The 20,719-nt window shown below is 45.5% G+C and overlaps 1 protein-coding gene across 1 annotated transcript; it reads right to left on the bottom strand.

The window, feature by feature from the left end:
- Positions 1-15,003: 15,003 nt before the first annotated feature.
- On the bottom strand, positions 15,004-15,792 carry LOC139779123 (uncharacterized). The gene has a single exon (XM_071717383.1). The coding sequence runs from the start codon at positions 15,790-15,792 to the stop codon at positions 15,004-15,006; it is 789 nt and encodes a 262-aa protein (XP_071573484.1).
- Between the last annotated feature and the right edge of the window lie 4,927 nt (positions 15,793-20,719).

The following is a 20,719-nucleotide window of genomic DNA, read 5'->3' as shown; positions in this document are numbered from 1 at the left end:
AGTGCGGACGAGTTCACGACTTATAACTACGGATTCGCGGAGGCGCGGTTGCCTTATGCGGACAGGTGTCGGGGATGGTCAGGAGCTCAATCGGGGGCACCCGACTGAGCGGCCCGTACACCGGGGGCATCCGGCTTGAAGACGGGGGCACCCGTCTTCCGTACGGCGGAAAGGGTCGGGGGCGCCCGACCCAGGGGCAGGAGAGGGCAGGTACAACCAACCGGGGGCACCCAGCTGGGTAGGCCCGTACCCTGGGGGCACCCAGGTGAGAACGGGGGCACCCGTTCTCTGTACGGAGGAAGAGGTTGGGGGCACTCAACCTGGTGAAGTGGCTTCGGAGAGTGGTCGTGTCGGGATCAGGATCAGGACAGGACTGGTGACTCGAGCTGGCTCGAGTCCCCTATTTATACCCCGAGCGGTGCGAGTGGAGGCTGCCCCATTGCTCGGGCACAAGCACGTGCGGTGCACGTGGACGCCAGGACCGTAGCTGTAGTGACGAATGCGCGTATCGTCACATCACCCCCCTCGTTAGGAGAGGAAATATACAAACATATTTACATAGATATCGGTTTACTCGCTTATTTATTCGTAATTTCTCTTACACTTTATCGGCGTTGGCACGACGTCTGGTTGCCTCGCGGGTCGAAGCGCAGGACCCACCGGGAGCCGCCAACACGGGCTCGGTACTTCCGGTTCCGGATCATGGCAAAGCGGGGTACGGCAACTCGTTCGCCAGTTGGCAACGGGATCGAGATCAGGTCGTCCAGGAGGGAGGCGCCTGAGACTCGGGCTAGCTGGGAGGTTGGGGCCGGGCAGGGTCCTGGATCGGATGGTCGAGCCGTGGTCAGGGAGGGGCGACCCGACTTGGCTGCGGCGCAGGCGAGCGTGCTACCCGGCGTTCCGGCGGCGATCACCCGCGCTCCGGCGGGGTTCCGCGGTGGTCGGTCCTTCTCGGCGTTGCTTCCTTTGGGACGGGGAGGGCGGGGAAGGGGCCGGGGGTGTTGGGGCAGTCGGCCGGGTGGCCTGGCAGTTGGACGGGACCGGGGATGGTCTGCCTGGGGGCCGGTGGACGTCTCGTGGCTGTTCTCTTGGGCGTTGAGAGCCCTTGGTCGCCGGGGCCGTCGCTCGTGGTGCCTGGCGGCTGGATGCGCTTGGGTGTGGCCTGGCTGGGGGCCAGTCGGCGTCTCGTGGACGCTCCGCAGGCCGTAGGTTCGCCCATACGCGGGGCGTCGGTGGGCGCCGGGCCGGGCGTAGTGGCACCGGCTCGATGAGTACGGCGGCACGGCGGCGGTTCTCGGCGTCGCCCCGTTGGATGCGGGTCCTCATACTGGGGGCCTGGCGGCGCGGAACGTGCTCTGGGCTGGTGGCCGGCCCAGCATCGACCGGCTCCTCCCATAGGTCGTCGAGGTCGTCGATATCGCCAAAAAGCTCTTGGAGCTTCGCGCGTCGATCCATGTTAACGGAATAGCTATCCTGGAACGACTGGAAAGCTTTTCGTGTCGCGGGCTTATATACCGGTAGCGAGCGTATATTTTTTTTTCGCGTGTTTTTCCGACTCAAGAATGCGGACGTCATTGTTCCTGAAAACGCTCCGGACGGTGTTTACGCGCTTGTTTGTTGACACGGGGCGCGAGGCTTCGACCGGACTCTCTTAAGAACCGAAACACGAGGCTCCGGCGCGTTTTTTAAATCCTGTACGTGCACATGTCGCTGCCATCGTCCCCGGGGGTCGCGTAAGTCGATTATAACGGGTGAGACGATTTTCCTGACCTCTAGGGGTCCGGTATAGCGGGGGGCTAACTTGGCGTTGAAGCCCGTAGCTTTCTTCGAGAGCGGGTGTTCCCTCTTCCAGACGAGGTCCCCGACGTGGGGTTTCCAATCCCGTCGCCGCAGGTTGTAGTGGGCTTCCTGTCATTGGAACGCTCGGGCCATGTTGACCCGCACCACTTCGTAGGCTTCCTCTAGCCGACGTCGGGTCTGGTGGGGTGCCAGGTTTGCCGCATGGCGACGGTCTTCCGGGTGCGGGAGAGCGAGCTCCCGGCCGTGGTTGAGGTACGCCGGGGTGTACCCGGTGGCCTCGTGTCGGGCGGTGTTGTATGCGAACTGCAGCGGAGACAGATGCTCGTCCCAGTGCCGGTAGTTCTTTCCGACATACTAGGCGACCATGGTCTTTAGCGTCCGGTTGGTGCGCTCGACCGGATTGCAGTGAGGCGCTCTTACGAGGGTAGTTCGGTGCTCGATCCGGAATGCCCGCAGGACCCCTTCGAGTTGATCCGATTTTAGTTGCGTTCCGTTGTCGGAGATAATCTGGTCGGGGCAGCCGTGTTGGTATATGACCCGGTCGAGGATTGCCTTAGTAACGGCAGGAGCGGTAGCCCGACGTAGGGGATTAAGTTCGACCCACTTCGTGAACCGGTCCTGCATGACTAGTAGCCAGGCGTGGCCCTGGGTGGATCGTGGCAACGGGCCGACGAGATCTAGGGTCACTTGCTGCCAGGGCTCGGTGACGGGCGCCGTGTGGAGGTTCCCGGCTGGCTTGGTCGTAGGTGCCTTGTGCGCCAGGCAAGTCGGGCACTGCCGGACATAGTGGGTGATGTCTTGGAACATCCCCGGCCAATAGAACAATCGGGCCTTGCGGGCGATGTTCTTGGCGACCCCGAAGTGTCCCGCCGCACAGTGGGTCGAAGCGTAGGAAATAGCGGACATAGAACCAAAAAATTGAATTATCGAAATATTTATTTTTTTTTGCAAATTCTTATAGTAAATTTGTTGTAGATTACTGAAATAATGTCATTCACTCTGAATATTTACGTATTTTCCGTACAGATGTACGATAACACAGGTCATTCTTACATATGTAACTTCTGCGATTTTTCCGCGCTAATGTTTCAGGTTGCCCTATCTGTAAACGGTGTTGATGATCGAATGCACGTTTTTTCTACGTTATTGTTCATGTTTTAAGTAACAAAAATGATATAAAAGACAGTTTATCGCATTACTTGAATATTTTCCGGGACAATATCTGATCCATGAGAAAAAGTACGTGTTATACAATTTGTAATTAAGTTATAAAAAAATGTTTAACATTGTTAGGATTCTCCATAATTTTATCGTATACAATAAGCCTTGTACTACATACCTATGGCGATATCAAGTGCCGCTAGGTGCCGCTTAGCAAAATATATATAATTTTCTGAGCGAAAGTCGCAAGATTGCAAGTATCGATAGCGAATACTTGCAATCCCATGCCGTGTAATGAAAATGTAAAAGTTGTGGGTACTTTTTATTATAAAAAGATAAATTTTCTATGACAATAATGATGATTTCATGATAATAAAATTACTCTATAGTTCCAGCGAAGGTTTTTAAGAAATAATTTTGTTAAAAATAGTAAGTATTACCGCTGGCATTTGCTAGGTATTTCTTACCTACCCAAGATGCACCACGTGGAGGTTGCACAGTCGGATTTGCATCTCGTGTGTGTGTGTGTGTGTGTGTGTGTGTGTGTGTGTGTGTGTGTGTGTGTGTGTGTGTGTGTGTGTAAATCAAAGATTGCAAACTGTAGTGTTAAATTAAAAGTTGCAGTGCCTTAGGAAACAACTTGTCTTTTTTTTTTAAATTATCCCGTGATCAAAGACTCGAAATAAGAGGATCAGAAGTAACTAATAACTGATGTAAAACATCTTCATTTGTCGCTACTCTATTTATCTTGCGTGAGTGTCCTTCTCTGTATTTTCTGAATTTTTTATTCCGAGCTTCGCTTGCCTCTTCTGATAGGGCGCCTATAGGAATAGAGAAGTTGGATATAATTCCTTCTCCATGTATTAATAATTTATGGACGGATGAAGGCATATTGTACCAGCCATAATGATGGACAAACAATCTTGCTGTTTCTATGGCATATTTTCCGAATTTCTTCGCGTCTATTGCTTCCCCGCATGAAATTGTTTGAAGAATTATTGCAAATCGTTTGATTAATTCTTTATCTAATCCTGTAATTTCTGCAGTAATATCAATTTCAGAAAAGAAACGTCTAGCCGTGTTTCCATGATGTGTTAAACCCGATCCATGCTTGACGATGTCCACGTGTAATCCTAACTTTTGCTTAAATTCTTCTTGTATTTTTCTCTTCGTGCTTTCTCGTTGTTCCTTAAAAACGGGGTTGCTTACCGACCATTTTTTGAATGTTAAATTGTATGACACATGAAGCAAAATTTCGATATGGAACACGGCTAGACGTTTCTTTTCTGAAATTGATATTACTGCAGAAATTACAGGATTAGATAAAGAATTAATCAAACGATTTGCAATAATTCTCCAAACAATTTCATGCGGGGAAGCAATAGACGCGAAGAAATTCGGAAAATATGCCATAGAAACAGCAAGATTGTTTGTCCATCATTATGGCTGGTACAATATGCCTTTATCCGTCCATAAATTATTAATACATGGAGAAGGAATTATATCCAACTTCTCTATTCCTATAGGCGCCCTATCAAAAGAGGCAAGCGAAGCTCGGAATAAAGAATTCAGAAAATACAGAGAAAGACACTCACGCAAGATAAATAGAGTAGCGACAAATGAAGATGTTTTACATCAGTTATTAGTTACTTCTGATCCTCTTATTTCGAGTCTTCGATCACGGGATAATTTAAAAAAGAAAGACAAGTTGTTTCCTGAGGCACTGCAACTTTTAATTTAACACTACAGTTTGCAATCTTTGATTTACACACACACACACACACACACGCACACACACACGAGATGCAAATTCGACTGTGCAACCTCCACGTGGTGCATCTTGGGTAGGTAAAAAATACCTAGCAAATGCCAGCGGTAATACTTACTATTTTTAACAAAATTATTTCTTAAAAACCTTCGCTGGGACTATAGAGTAATTTTATTATCATGAAATCATCATTATTGTCATAGAAAATTTATCTATTTATAAAAAAAAGTACTCACAACTTTTACATTTTCATTACACGGCATGGGACTGCAAGTATTCGCTATCGATACTTGCAATCTTGCGACTTTCGCTCAGAAAATTATATATATTTTGCTAAGCGGCACCTAGCGGCACTTGATATCGCCATAGGTATGTAGTACAAGGCTTATTGTATACGATAAAATTATGGAGAATTCTAACAATGTTAAACATTTTTTTATAACTGTTACGTCCTGCGGACTCCACGATTTCCCTTTTTCGCGGGGATTCTCATGCGCCTAAGAGTAGCCCTTAAGTTTAGAATAAACAAACCGAGCACGGACGGTTATCGATCGGCGAGTGAGCTTAGATCTCCTCACATTCCTTTTTTTTTATAATCAAATAAAACCAACCTTCCAGATGACAAATTACTAACAGACGGGGCATAGGGTGACAAGATTCTCATGAACCTTATCGGGCCCATAACTATAAACCCGGCGACACGAGGGGCCCGCGTAAAAGGGGCCTTAATTCCAGACAGGGGTTGATGGGGATCTGTATTATATCACGCGACTAGCTCAAAACTGGGCGCGCGATGTTCCGGCAAACAAAAACGAAATCTAATACGTGGTTTTAGAAATCTTGAGAGCACGTGGCGGAAGTTTCTGTTTGCAATAAAACTGCATTTAAGATTAGAAGGATATGCATCGTCTGTCAACATTGGAACAGGGTCGCGAGATAAATAAGGGACCGTAATAAAAGAGAAATCGGCGATAGTCGATAACAAATGAGTCACTGGAAGAAGCGATGAGTTACACCCCCAACAAGACAGTAGGGGCCTTACGAGGGGACTCACCAATGGAAAACCGGAGAAATCGATAACCGTCTCTAGCTTTCTAGGATAGGCGAAAAACCGAAAATTACGTCACGATCGGAAGAGAACTCCACCAATCGAATCATATTAAAAAATAATCCCGCCTCCTTAATTCTGTATAAAAATCGCGACTTTACGCACTTGGAGACACTTCCGATCCGGCACGAGACAGTTCAGTTCTGAGTCCGTATACTCATTCTAGTTTCGTTTACTATTATATTGAAAACAATTTTCTGTTGTTCGCCACCCTAAAGAATCGCGAGTAAATTCTGTGCGCGCTAAGTGTCACGAACCACCCTCACTAGCGACTCGGCGAGACCTGCGGTCAGCACCAGCGCCCGACAGAAATATATATATATATATATATATATATATATATTTTACGTATGCATATATATTCCAACAAATAGTAAGTCTTAAATATTCGTTTACTCTAACTTTCAATTCCCTGCGCACATATAAATGTACATAAGTCGTATCATAATAGCCATACTATTCCTGTCTCAAATAATCTTAGCGTCCTCCGCTCAAGGTTATTATAATTCCTCTCGAAATTGCTCTAGCATTACTTGCTCAGAGTAAGTATTGAATTCTTTACCTTAGCGACAACACGCTCAAGGCACTCCTCTACCGGCCCGTAATTCTGCTTCTCACGACTCAGCTGTAATCCCCCAAGCATTATCTGCTCAGAGGATTTTCAGTTTCCTTGTTCTAGCGATATTCGCTCAGAACCTCTCAATACTCCCGTTTAATTGCTTTAGCGTTACTTGCTCAAAGTAATTAAGAATCCCTTGTCTTAGCGCTATTCGCTCAGGACCTCCCGTTAATTCTAAATTCTCCTGGCTTAATTACCTTAGCGTTACTCGCTCAAGATAATTAAGAATCCTTACTCCTAGCGATATTCGCTCAGGATCTCCCATCAATCCGCTGTTCCTCCTTAAAATAATTCTCCCGCCTAGTTGCTTTAGCGATTATCCGCTCGGAGTAATTAAAAGGCCTTTTCCTATATAGATGGTATGGAAACATAGAGCAGGCAGGAAGCGGAGAGAACGCATTCTGCAACATCGAAACCGGCAGAATTGTTTTCCGGTAATAACATCCGTCCTCTCCGGGAGATTTATCTCCGAGCACGCCCTAGCCGAACTGCGCCGGCTTAACACACTACACTCTGCGCTGACGACACAGAACAAAAATTTACCCGCTCCGCAAGTAATCGACTTGACTGCGCCTACACCGGTCATCGATTTGACCACCGAAAATCCACCCGCGTCAGATATTAATGAGATCACCGCGCGTTTCGCCTCGATAGAGAATTTCATTAAATGTACCTACGCAAATCGTCCAGAATCCGCATAATGTACAACAACTGGTTACACAAACTCTTCTTTGTTTTATTATATACATATACACATTTTACACTAACGCCTAGTTTATAATTATTTTTTTTTAATACTAAATAACATTTTTTTTATGTCAAATAAATATAACTACTTATGTTAAAGACATCTCCATTCTTTCTTTAATTTAAGACCTCAACCACCACTCATCTCCCTCTCGAAATTGCACGAGGTCCGATCCTGAGTTACAGATTAAATTCCTTGACTCGAAAGAGGACCGACGATCGCACCGCTCACGGAAGGCGTCTTAGCGTCCCTACGGACGTTGACCCTTCCTGAGTCATAAAAGTGCGTTCGGCTCGTGCCACGCGCCTCAGAGCGCGTACCTGCGAGCAGTACTCTTAAGCGTCTAGTTGCGTCCTTCCTTACCCCGACCCCTCTGGTTAGCCTTTCCTTCGCTTCCCAGATTTTCTTATCCTAATCCCGGGGTTGGACGTAACATAACTTAATTACAAATTGTATAACACGTACTTTTTCTCATGGATCAGATATTGTCCCGGAAATTATTTAAGTAATGCGATAAACTGTCTTTTATATCATTTTTGTTTACTTAAAACATGAACAATAACGTAGAAAAAACGTGCATTCGATCATCAACACCGTTTACAGATAGGGCAACCTGAAACATTAGCGCGGAAAAGTCGCAGAAGTTACATATGTAAGGATGACCTGTGTTATCGTACATCTGTACGGAAAATACGTAAATATTCAGAGTGAATGACGTTATTTCAGTAATCTACAACAAATTTACTATAAGAATTTGCAAAAAAAATAAATATTTCGATAATTCAATTTTTTGGTTCTATGTCCGCTACTTCCTACGCTTCGACCCACTGTGCGCCGTGGGGTCCTCATGGTGTCTTTGCATGGTCCGGGCCCGTTCCTCCTTCGGGATGCATCGTTTCCACTGATCCGCCGGGTCGACCTCCCGGAAGTCCACATCATGTAAGATGTGGCGAAACAACTGGCCATCCTGGATGCGATAGTCTGGGAACTCGGTGGGGCGTTGCCTTGCTCCGGTCAGGATCCGCCGGTACCATTGGCACTTTGGGGCGGCGTGAGCACCGCACACCTCTGACTGGCGTGAGAGTGCGTCGGCGACCTTGTTGAGGCTGCCCTTTCGGTATCGTACGTCGAAATCGTACTGTTGCAGTTCGAACAGCCACCGACCCAGCCGGCCGGTGGGTTCTTCCAAGCGTTGCAGCCACCGGAGGGACTAATGGTCAGTCACCACGGTGAAGGAATACCCCTCGAGGTATCCCCGCATTTTCCGGATGCCCCATACGATCGCGAGGCATTCTAGCTCGGTGGCGCTGTAATTTTTTTCCGCGCCGTTGAGCGTTCGGCTTGCATACGCTACTACTCGCTCTCCATTTTCCTGGTGTTGGGTTAGCACGGCCCCCAGTCCATATGAGCTTGCGTCCGTCTGGAGTATAAACCGGCGATCGAAGTCCGGGCAGGCTAGTACGGGGACAGAGGTCAATGCCTCCTTCAGGCGCTCGAAGGCGCTTTCCTCATCCGGTCCCCAAGTCCACTTCACCCCCTTCTTGCTCAGGCTAGTAAGCGGGGCGGCCACCGTCGAGAATTTGGCCACGAATCGCCGATACCAGGAGGCCATGCCCAGGAATTGCCGTACCTTGCGTACGGTTGTCGGCGCTGGCCATCGTGTCACTGCGCTCACCTTGTCCGGGTCGGTCCGGAGGCCGTAACGGTCTACAACGTGGCCCAAGTACCGGAGTTGGTCTCGGCAGAAGTGACACTTCTCCGGGTTCAGGCGGAGCCTCGCTTCTCGGAGGCGGCGGAACACTTCGCCCAGTAACCGGAGGTGCTCCTCAAAGGTGCGGCTGACCACGATGATGTCGTCCAGGTATACGAGGACGCGCGGTGCTAGGTCTGGCCCCAGTATCTCGTCGAGTAGCCTCTGGAAGGTAGCCGGTGCGGAGTGAAGGCCAAACGGCATTACCCGAAATTGCATGAGGCCTTTTCCTGGTACAGTAAAGGCGGTGATTGGCCGGCTATCGGGCGCTAGTGGTATCTGCCAGTACCCATTCTTCAGGTCTAACGTTGACAGATACCGGGCTCCCCGCAGTTTGTCCAAGGTGGCCGTGACTTGCGGCAGGGGGTATGCGTCTTTCTCCGTGACTTCGTTCACTTGCCAGAAATCGATACAGAACCGGTACGACCCGTCCTTCTTCCGGACCAACACGATGGGCGAGCTCCATGCTCCGTGGGACGGCTCGATCACGCCTTCTCGCTCCATCTTTTCTACTTCCTGGTCGATAATGGCCTGCATGGCGGGGTTTCTCGGTCGGTACCGCTGTTTAATGGGTCGGTCGGTCTTGACCTGGATGCGGTGGGATATACGGTCGGTCGGGCCGTGGACGTCTTCGAACAGGGCGAGCTTCCTGGCTAGGAACTCCTGGAGCCGACGTCCCTTGTCGGCGATCCGGGAGGCCAACCCTTGGGCCACGGCTCCACACCTGGAGGCCTGTGCGTCCTTGCGCGGTGTGGTTGCCCGTAGCACGATTCCGGTCCGGGCCCACAAGTCGACGCCGATTAATACGGCGCCTTGTAGTGATGGCATAATCAGGAAGTCGTGCTCGAACACTTTCCTGCCAATCTTTACCGGGAGCGTCATGGTCCCGGGTATTGTGGTTGAATCTCCGTCCGCCAGATGGACGGAGCTTGTCCCCTGTTGGATCGTGAACCCGAGGTTCTCCGCGTAACAAGCGGTGTCCGTATTAATAAAGGACACCTCGGAGCCGGTGTTGATCAACGCCCGCATAGCGCGGTGTCGTATGCGGACGGAGATGTGCGGATGCGGTTGGTAGGTTACTCGGACGACGGCGGGGCCCGTGTGGCGTTTCCCGGTGTCAGGTGACAGTCGCGGGTGAGGACGCCATCCTTGCCGCATCGGGAGCAGAATTTCTTGGCCGGCCGTCTACAATCCAACCGAGTGTGCCCTCGTTGCTTACACCGCCAGCAGCACTCCTCTCGGTTGTAAGTCGTGCTGGCGACGGCCGGAGTAGCGACCGGTGCCTTTCTTTCTGCCTTTCGTTCGCGGTTTTGCTTTTCAATAACTTCATATTCCGCGGCGCGCGCGTGCAGGTCTCCCAGACTGGCAACGTCATCCAGGCGGATGTAGTACTTGTACTCGGGGTTCATATTGTCGTAGAGCCGTTCGAGTTGTTCATCTGCCCAAAATCCCCCGGCTCGTCGCACAGTGGGAAATTCTGTGCTGTTTTTAGACAAAATTCTTGTGACAGAACAATTTTTAAGATATCCCGTTGATTTTTTTTTAAATGCTCAGGAAGACTTGTGCATTAATGCAGTACTGCGGAAATATATTTGTCGCACAACGAAAATTGTTAAACATAGAGTGCAATCCAGTAAATATGAAATTCATATGCAAAAAACGGTAATCCCTTCATAGACACAAGCTTCTAGGGTATAGTTTAACCGAGATGGATATCATTTTAATTATATTGCAAGTCGTTGATAACAAATTCAAGCTTTAAATTTCAAAATTAATTTGTTTAAACAAATTATCTCAAAGTAAGATGTTTTATAAATTTTTATTTCAAAATCTGTGGATAGAATTACATAGAAAAAACATAGTAGGCCTTCAAAGTAATATCTTTTAGATCCAAATTGTTAATAATAATTTACGATTATTTTTTTAACTTAAAGTATAATATCTTCTATATCTTTATTTAAAGGAATTAACGGAAGATCATCAAGCGAAATGAATATAATTTTCATGATTTTTGATAGCTGATTACAAATTTAACCTCAGAATTGCAAAATTAATTTGTTTAAACAAATTTATTTAAACAAATTGTGGAGGTAGGATATCGGGTGAAGGTGCGTCGATTCCCACAATAACGAATCTTTTTCAATATCTAAAATCTCGCTCTATTTATTCATGCTCTATTTACAATATAATTCTCTGATGTGTACGAATACGTGGACGTGTGTGATTGCGTAGGTTATAACTGTGTAGTGTATAATGTGGTATGTTGCGTATTGTTCGTCCCGAACAGTCTAGTTTGAAGATAGATTCCGTCTGTGTTGCCACAGAATTCCCAGGTTCGCTCGGGTTAGGAAGATGCTGGATATGAGAGTCTCCACCTTGGAGATCAGGAAAGGATCCTCCTGACTTATCCTCAGGATCAGGAATCGGAGTCGGAATCGGACTTGGAGAAGGCAGCGCCTTGGTCTCGGTGTCGTCCGGTGAGCTGGGTCGTAAACGACCCAGGAAACCTTTCTGCGGCAGGGTGTCTGTCGACTCTTACCGCAGCAAGTTAACGCCCTGCAAAGCAGGTATAAACGAAGGCCCCAGAAGGAGCGCGCTTCGTATCAAACGGAGGCCCTGAAGAGCACACTCCGAATGTCAGGGGCCCTGGTAGTGAGCACACCCTGTCAGGGGCCCTGGTAGTGAGCACACCCTGACTGGCTATCTCAAGGAAAGCTGGAGAAGCCCCGCTGAGCTGCCCTTTATATAGCAGTCGATGGGGAACTTTTCTTACGAGTAAATCCGCCGGCGATGCGCCGCGTAGCGGGCGCGCGTCGAACTGTCCGGCCGATCGATATCGTGCCGTCCCCCGCGCCGCGCGCCTCCCGTCATACTGCCGGCGTCGCGTGCGCGCTGTCGCGCGGTCGTGGCGGACAGCTGACCGCCACATAACCCCCTTGGTTGTTTTAGAGTTCCTGGAATCGGACTGGTGGACGTGATATTCGTCCGCTTCTCGTCCGTTGCTGCTGCTGCGGCTTTTCGGGAGTTTGTGTGGTTTCTGTTGACGGCTGAGCTGGTTCCAGTTCTTCTCGCTCCAGAATGTAGGCGGGCTTCAATCTATCGATTGACACGTTGACAGGTCGTCCATTGACGCAGATTTTGAAGGCCTTCTCTCCTCTGTTTAGAACTTTGAATGGTCCATCGTATGGTGGCTGCAAAGCTCCCGTTGGCGCGTCGTGACGAAGAAATACTTGTTGCGTTGTAGTCAAGTCTTTATACGTAAACGTAGCTTTCTGTCCGTGTCTTTTTAGTTTTGGCTGCAGGTTTCTCATAATTTTATTTAGTCGTGCTGCGAAACCTTCCGTGTCGACAATCTTTGCGCAGGTCTCTTCGAGGAATTGTCCGGGTAATCGGATTGATTCTCCGAAGACCATTTCGGCCGGTGTCGCTTGCAGGTCCTCCTTCCATGCTGCTCTAATGCCCATCAGGATCACTGGTAGAATTTCTGCCCATTCTTCCGTCTGGTGACTTTTAATGGCTGTTTTCAACTGCCGGTGGAATCTTTCGATCATGCCGTTCGCTTGTGGATGATATGCTGTGGTGCGAAGGTGTGCTGAACCCGTTAACTTTGTAAGTGTTTTGAACAGCTCGGATTCAAACTGCCGTCCCTGGTCCGTCGTAACTCGTGCTGGTGTGCCATATCTGGCTATCCAATTGTTGAAAAACTGTCTTGCCACAGTTTCTGCGGTGATGTCGTCGACGGGTATTGCTTCTGGCCACCTTGTAAAACGATCAATGATGGTTAAGCAGTATTTGTAGCCCTGGGATGTCGGCATGGGTCCCACTATGTCCATGTGAACATGTTGAAAACGTTTGGTAGGTCCTAGGAAGTTTCCTGTTGGCGAGACCGTGTGCTTGTATACCTTGGCTCTCTGACACTGAAGGCATGCTTGAGCCCATTTTCGACAGTCGTTTTGTATGTTTGGCCATATATATTTTTGTTTGACCAATCTCGTTGTAGCCTTTATCCCTGGATGTGATAAGCCATGCAGGCTCTGAAAAGCCTGCCGTCTATATGGCTCTGTCACGTAGGGGCGTGCGACTGGTGTCGAAGTGTCACAATACAATTTTGTCGTTGTGCCAGGTATCTGTATTTTTGTTAATTTCAGTGATGACTTGATGCTGCCATCTAATAACTGCTTTAATTCCGGGTCTTCTTGCTGCGATTTTGCCAATCCTTCGAAGTCCGGTGCTTTCTCAATTGCTTCAACGCGGGATAGCGTGTCTGCAACTACGTTGTCTTTTCCAGCCACGTGTTGAATGTCCGTTGAGAATTGCCCAACGAAGTCCAGATGCCTTGCTTGCCGAGGAGAGCTGCGCAACAGATCTTGTTGAAAAGCGTATATCAAGGGCTTATGGTCCGTGAAGATGGTAAATTTCCGTCCTTCTAGTAGATGCCGGAAATATTTTACTGCCGTATAGATGGCTAAAAGCTCTCTGTCATACGGGCTGTATTTTCGCTGCGCTGGATTAAGCTTCTTGCTCATAAATGCTAATGGCTGCCATCCGTTGTCTGTTTCTTGCTGAACCACTGCCCCGAGTGCTGTGTCTGAAGCATCTGTAGTCAACGTGAGCTTGGCTTCAGTTATGGGATGTGCTAAGAGCGTAGCTTTCGAGAGGCTATCTTTGCATCTCTGAAAAGCTTGCTCGAGCTGCTGAGTCCACTCGATTGGAGTTTTTCCTTTTGCTTTAGGACCTCGTAAGACATCATGTAACGTGGCTTGGTCTTTTGCAGCTTCCGGTATGAACCTCCGGTAAAAGTTCAAGGTTCCCAGGAATTGTCTAAGCTGCTTGATATTTTCTGGCTTCTTGAAGTCGCGTATAGCTTGGACTTTTTCAGGCAATGGGCGAGTGCCTTCTGCTGATACGAGGTATCCGAGAAACTTCACCTGTGAAGCTCCCAAAACGCATTTGGCCGGATTTAGTTGGACGCCATACGCTTCAAGACGACGAAATACTTCTTCTAAATGTTTTAGATGCTCTTCTTCCGTTGCGGAGGCGATTATGATATCGTCTATGTATGCGTAGCAGTAGTCCAAGCCACGCAAGACCTCGTTTATAAATCTCTGGAAGGTCTGTGCTGCGTTCCGTAATCCGAAAGGCATATATAAGTACTCGAATAGCCCGAATGGCGTGATAATGGCTGTTTTGGGGATGTCGTCTGGGTGAACCGGGATTTGATTGTAAGCTCTGACTAAATCCAAAGTTGAAAAAAATTTCTTTCCGCTCAGGGAATGGCTGAAATCTTCTATGTGAGATATTGGATATCGGTCAGGCTCAGTCCGAGAGTTCACCTTTCTATAATCCCCGCAGGATCTCCAGGAGTTTCCTTTCTTAGGAGCCATGTGTAGCGGTGAGGCCCAAGGGCTTTTAGACGGTCGAATAATTCCTTCTTCAAGAAGTAGATCAAACTCTGCTTTGGCTGCTTTTAATTTGTCGGGTGCCAACCTTCGTGGTCGACATGCTTCCGGAGGTCCTGGTGTGGTCTTGATGTACTGCATCGTTGAGTGAGGCTGCTTTTGCCGGTGCGTTCCCGTAATCCTTGTGATACCGGGAAATCGAGCCAGCGATTGATGAAAGGGGGTGTCTCCCATGACAGCTTTAACTGACGGTAACGTGTCTCTATTTGCCGTCCCGTTTGCTTTGAGTCCTGTTTTCGCATCAACCAGCTGTCCCTCTTTTACGTCCGGGAGCAGATGGAAATGAGCCAGGAAGTCGGATCCAATTATTGGCGTAGTTACGTCTGCGACGACGAATCTCCACGGAAATGCACGGCGTAGACCGAGATCAGGCTGTATTGTGAGATCTCCGTATGTTTTAATGTTGGATCCATTAGCCGCGAATAGCTCTCTCGTGTCAGCCCAGCGTCGTGTTCGTACCAACGAGCGAGGGTATACGCTGACATCGGAGCCGGTATCGATGAGATATCGAATCTTCGTGCTGCGGTCAGTGACAAATAAGCGGCATGGGTTCGGGCAAAGGCCGTTTGCCGCTGACAACGACTGCCCGGTTAGTTTTCCAGTGCCTTCTTGAAGTTGCACGGCTGTGTGCATTTTCGAGCCTTTTCCTTGAACCGACGGTGGAAGTAGCAAATATCTGCTTCCTTTTCTTCTTTCTGGCCTTTTCTGGAACGACTCCTGGGACGATCGCGCTTGTTGCTTCTGTTATTAGAACGAGACAGTCGGCTCTCTAATTTTTCGAACTTTTTATTTAGTTCAGCGATTTGATTTTCTATTGATGAGCTTGTTGCCGACTGCATACTGGCGACTGTCACAGCTCTGCATGTAACTTCATGAATTCGGTCTGCCTGCTCGGCTACGTCTTCTAAGTTGTCAGCGTTCCGTGTGGCCAAAATAGCCTGTAATTGGGATGGCAATCTGCCTATCCATAATGTACGCAGGAGCTGCTCCGGAATGGCCGTGCTGGCCAAGGCCTGTAGATGCCGTAAGAATTGAGAAGGTCTTCGATCGCCCATCTCTTCGAGCTCTAAGAACTGGCGGATTTGTTGTTCCTGAGAGATTGATAGGCGTTGTATTAATGCCTTCTTGATACTTTCATATTTATTTTCTTCAGGAGGCCTCGTTATCAGATCCTTAATTTCTCTGGCCTGCTTAGTCTCTATGTGTGACAAGACGTAAGCATATTTAGTACTGTCTTGCGTTATGCTTCCCAGTGTAAATTGACTTTCGAGTTGTGCGAACCATAATTCAGGCTCGTCCGTCCAGAAAGGAGGTACTTTTAAAGCCACTCTGTTGATCTGCGATCGTTCTTCTGAGTTTCCTCCTTGTGTGTCCGTCATTGTTAATTTGTTTATGTATATTTTTATTAGAGCGAGATAGAGCGAGCGTCGGAGTCACCAATTTGTGGAGGTAGGATATCGGGTGAAGGTGCGTCGATTCCCACAATAACGAATCTTTTTCAATATCTAAAATCTCGCTCTATTTATTCATGCTCTATTTACAATATAATTCTCTGATGTGTACGAATACGTGGACGTGTGTGATTGCGTAGGTTATAACTGTGTAGTGTATAATGTGGTATGTTGCGTATTGTTCGTCCCGAACAGTCTAGTTTGAAGATAGATTCCGTCTGTGTTGCCACAGAATTCCCAGGTTCGCTCGGGTTAGGAAGATGCTGGATATGAGAGTCTCCACCTTGGAGATCAGGAAAGGATCCTCCTGACTTATCCTCAGGATCAGGAATCGGAGTCGGAATCGGACTTGGAGAAGGCAGCGCCTTGGTCTCGGTGTCGTCCGGTGAGCTGGGTCGTAAACGACCCAGGAAACCTTTCTGCGGCAGGGTGTCTGTCGACTCTTACCGCAGCAAGTTAACGCCCTGCAAAGCAGGTATAAACGAAGGCCCCAGAAGGAGCGCGCTTCGTATCAAACGGAGGCCCTGAAGAGCACACTCCGAATGTCAGGGGCCCTGGTAGTGAGCACACCCTGTCAGGGGCCCTGGTAGTGAGCACACCCTGACTGGCTATCTCAAGGAAAGCTGGAGAAGCCCCGCTGAGCTGCCCTTTATATAGCAGTCGATGGGGAACTTTTCTTACGAGTAAATCCGCCGGCGATGCGCCGCGTAGCGGGCGCGCGTCGAACTGTCCGGCCGATCGATATCGTGCCGTCCCCCGCGCCGCGCGCCTCCCGTCATACTGCCGGCGTCGCGTGCGCGCTGTCGCGCGGTCGTGGCGGACAGCTGACCGCCACACAAATTATCTGAAAATAATATTTTTTATGAATATTTATTTCAAAATCATTCTGCAGATGGAATTACATAGAAAAAATAGAAAAAGCTTTCAAAGTAACACCTTGTAGATCTAAATTGTTAATAATAAAGGTTGATTATTTTTTTATAATATTTTTTATTTAGTATTACACAATAAATATATATTTGTATAATTTTCTCTGAGTTTTTGTTTAATGATAATAGTAATTTTCTTTTATGATTAACTGTCTTTGGTTATCGTTTTTAATATTAAAAGATATAAGCCCCTCAACCGCGTCAAGGTAACAGTAATGAAAGGGTTTTTTTTGTGATTTTATGCGTTTTTAATTTTCCACAAAGAACAAAACCTTAAAAAACGTGAAATTGCGGAAATGTTGTTCATTAAAAAACATATTGATGCCATTAATTCGCAGAGAGATACCGAAAATCTACCATTATTCTACGACCGAATTATAGTTTCGCTTTAGACTTTACCTTCTATATAATTCACGGTAGTTTGCGATTGTTTATTATGTATTTACCTGTCGTTCTCCGGGCTTTGCACGGCACGGTCACGTCTCTAACGTTCGCTCTGTTATACCTCCTGACCACATAGTGTAACGATGATAATATGTTTCAAAACTTGACGCGCAGATTATTGTAAATTTTGCATTTATACTTGCACCAATGCTTATTAATTTTTGTGTAATACCGACTATTTGTGTTGTTCCAGCAATGCTAAATAACTTATAACTTGAGAAGGATTGAAATAAGTAAACTTTTACGAATAATTTGTATTTATCCTCAACACGTACAATACTCTGGTGCATTAAATAAAAATATGCAATCATAAGTTTTTTTAATTTCTATCGTCAGATTGAGTTTAAGTATATATTATGTTGCCTTTCAAAGTCAACTACTCATATTTATGCCAAATTTTGTGGGAGAATAATTATGCAAATAAAGCTGAAAAACCTGATTTGCTCGTACAAAAATTGAAGTCGATTTATGAATTTACTGAAGCTGAAGAGAAATGTCTCAGAAGACAAATAGTAACAATTTTTCTGACGCAGTTTATAAAAAAATGGAAGAATGTTTCCCGTAAGAAGGATATATTTAAATCTAGATACGCAGACTTTTTACAAAAAGATTGCATAGTAAACTTTGAAGAACTTGAATCTACGAATCCAAATCCATCACAAAATCGAATACTAAATGAGTCTACAGATGGTTTAATTACTGAAGGAAGAGTAGGTAGACCACGTTTATCTTTTGAAGAAGGCTCTGATAAAACTAAGATTAGACGTGCAAAAGAACTGGCCTCAAAGCATACTTATGAGAAATTGCGTATGGCTTTAGCAATAAAACAAAAAGAATTTTCTGCGGAAAATGATTCAGAAACAGAGGCCGAGAAGAGTAATTTAAGTGAACACGAAAGAAATGAAATCTTGGCTATGTTTATGGATGGACGATTTTCAAAACAGACTTACACAAAAACAAGAGCTCACAATTTAAAAATGTTTGGAAGTAAGCTGTATCCTCCTTACTATGAAATAGCTAGAGCTAAGCAAGATTGCTATCCTGACAACATTGAAATCACTGATTTAGGAGCAAACGTGGACTTGATTTCTCTATTAGAATGTACGGTTCGAAGAATTCTGACAATTGTAGACGAAACAGAAGTTCAAAATTTGCAGGAAAAAAAATTGACATTTTTAGGCAAATGGGGCATGGACGGAGCTTCTGGACAGCAAACTACGAGACAACGATGGACCTCAGAAACCAATGCTTCTTTTAATGATTCAATACAGACAAACAATGATATCATGGCAGATCCTTCTGATGAAGCTGTATTTATTACATGTTTTGTACCACTACAGTTGAGAGTTGGTGATAAAATTCTGTGGACTAATAAAAAACCTAATTCGGTACTTTATTGCCGCCCAATTAATTTTCAATTCATTAAAGAAACTAATACATTGATAGAAGAAAACTACAGATATTATAGTAAAATTTTAGATAAAATAGAAACTTTCTGTTTGGATTTCAAGGATATGTCTTTCGATATCAAATTTGATATGAAGTGCACAATGCTTGATGGTAAAGCGTGTAACGCTATAACAGATCAGAGATCATCTGCTAGTTGCAATATTTGTGGTGCTACTCCAAGTAATATGAACAACATTGCAATGGTATTGAGTCTCCCAAGTAAGAAAAAATTTTATAAGTTAGGTTTCCCTGTTCTACACAGCTGGATACGTTTTATGGAATATGTCCTGCATATTGCGTACAATTTAGATTTTAAAAAGGGAACAGCAAGGGAAAATGATAAAGAGTTGAAGAAAGCTAGAAAAACAGAAATTCAAAAATCTTTGAAGACTGAACTACAATTGTCTGTTGACATTGTAAAACAAGGCTCTGGAACAACAAATACTGGAAATGTTGGTCGAGCCGTAGATAAAGATTTATTAATGAGGATGCACGCTATTCTTCAAAAATTTTATAAGTTAGGTTTCCCTGTTCTACACAGCTGGATACGTTTTATGGAATATGTCCTGCATATTGCGTACAATTTAGATTTTAAAAAGGGAACAGCAAGGGAAAATGATAAAGAGTTGAAGAAAGCTAGAAAAACAGAAATTCAAAAATCTTTGAAGACTGAACTACAATTGTCTGTTGACATTGTAAAACAAGGCTCTGGAACAACAAATACTGGAAATGTTGGTCGAGCCGTAGATAAAGATTTATTAATGAGGATGCACGCTATTCTTCAAATTATATCGTGTGGATAAGAAATTGATTTGGTAAGATTCAAAGAGTACTGTATCAATACAGCAAAAAAATGTGCAGAGCTTTATTCATGGTATAAAATGCCACCATCAGTACATAAAGTTTTAATCCATGGATGTGATATAATGAGGGCATTGAATGCTCCTATGATTTGGTTCTCGGAAGAACCTCAAGAATCAAATAACAAAGTTTTCCGAAAAGCACGCTCCGAACATAGTAGAATGTACCAAAGAAGTGCAACTAACAAGGATATAATTCATTATGCATTAGTATCATCTGATCCAGTAATTAGTTCATTGAGAGAGATAGAATCAAAAAAGGTTCAAGAATTGACTTTTGAAGCAGAACAATTTTTGACAGGTAAAAATAAGAATGTAACTGAGAATGAGAAAAACATCAAAAAGACATAAATTTAGCAATAATATAGAAGAGATATAAAAAGCAGTTATAACAATTGACTGAAAATTGGGAAAAAAAAATTAATAATTACATGAAAGTAAAAAAATCGTAAAAAAATTTAAAAAATTAAAAACGCATAAAATCACAAAAAAAACCCCTCTCATTACTGTTACCTTGACGCGGTTGAGGGGCTTATATCTTTTAATATTAAAAACGATAACCAAAGACAGTTAATTATAAAAGAAAATTACTATTATGCAAGGTTGGGTAAGTTAACTTTTTTTTTTAACTAAGTTAAGTTAAAGTTAACAGCCTTGAAAATTTAACTTAGTTAAGATACAAGTTAATCCATAATGAAATTAATTGAATTAAAAGTTAAGTTAATAATAATTAGTAATTAAAAAGTTAAAAGTTAAATTTTTTTGTCGCCACGCTGGACCAGAACCGAAACGAAAACGTGATTATAATTGATTATATCATTCAACATATCGACTGATACATTTGCGACGGAAAAAGATTTCCCTCAGGCACTCAAACGTGCTTTTATACAATATAATACCTCGATACCATCTTCAGCTCATTGTTGAACGGTTGTTCAGTGCAGGAGGACTCGTTTCCTCCGTTGTTCAGTGCAGGAGGAAACGAGTCCTCCTGCACTGAACAACCGTTCAACATGAGCTGAAGATGGTATCGAGGTATTATATTGTATAAAAGCACGTTTGAGTGCCTGAGGGAAATCTTTTTCCGTCGCAAATGTATCAGTCGATATGTTGAATGATATGATCAATTATAATCACGTTTTCGTTTCGGTTCTGGTCCAGCGAATTATTAAA

The sequence above is a fragment of the Temnothorax nylanderi genome, unplaced genomic scaffold (genome assembly GCF_030848795.1).
Source record: "Temnothorax nylanderi isolate EJ_2023f unplaced genomic scaffold, tnyl_v1.0 TNYL_tig0211_pilon, whole genome shotgun sequence".
NCBI lineage: Eukaryota > Metazoa > Arthropoda > Insecta > Hymenoptera > Formicidae > Temnothorax > Temnothorax nylanderi.
Note: the sequence above shows the minus strand (reverse complement) of the source record. Positions and strands in the feature narration are given on the sequence as shown.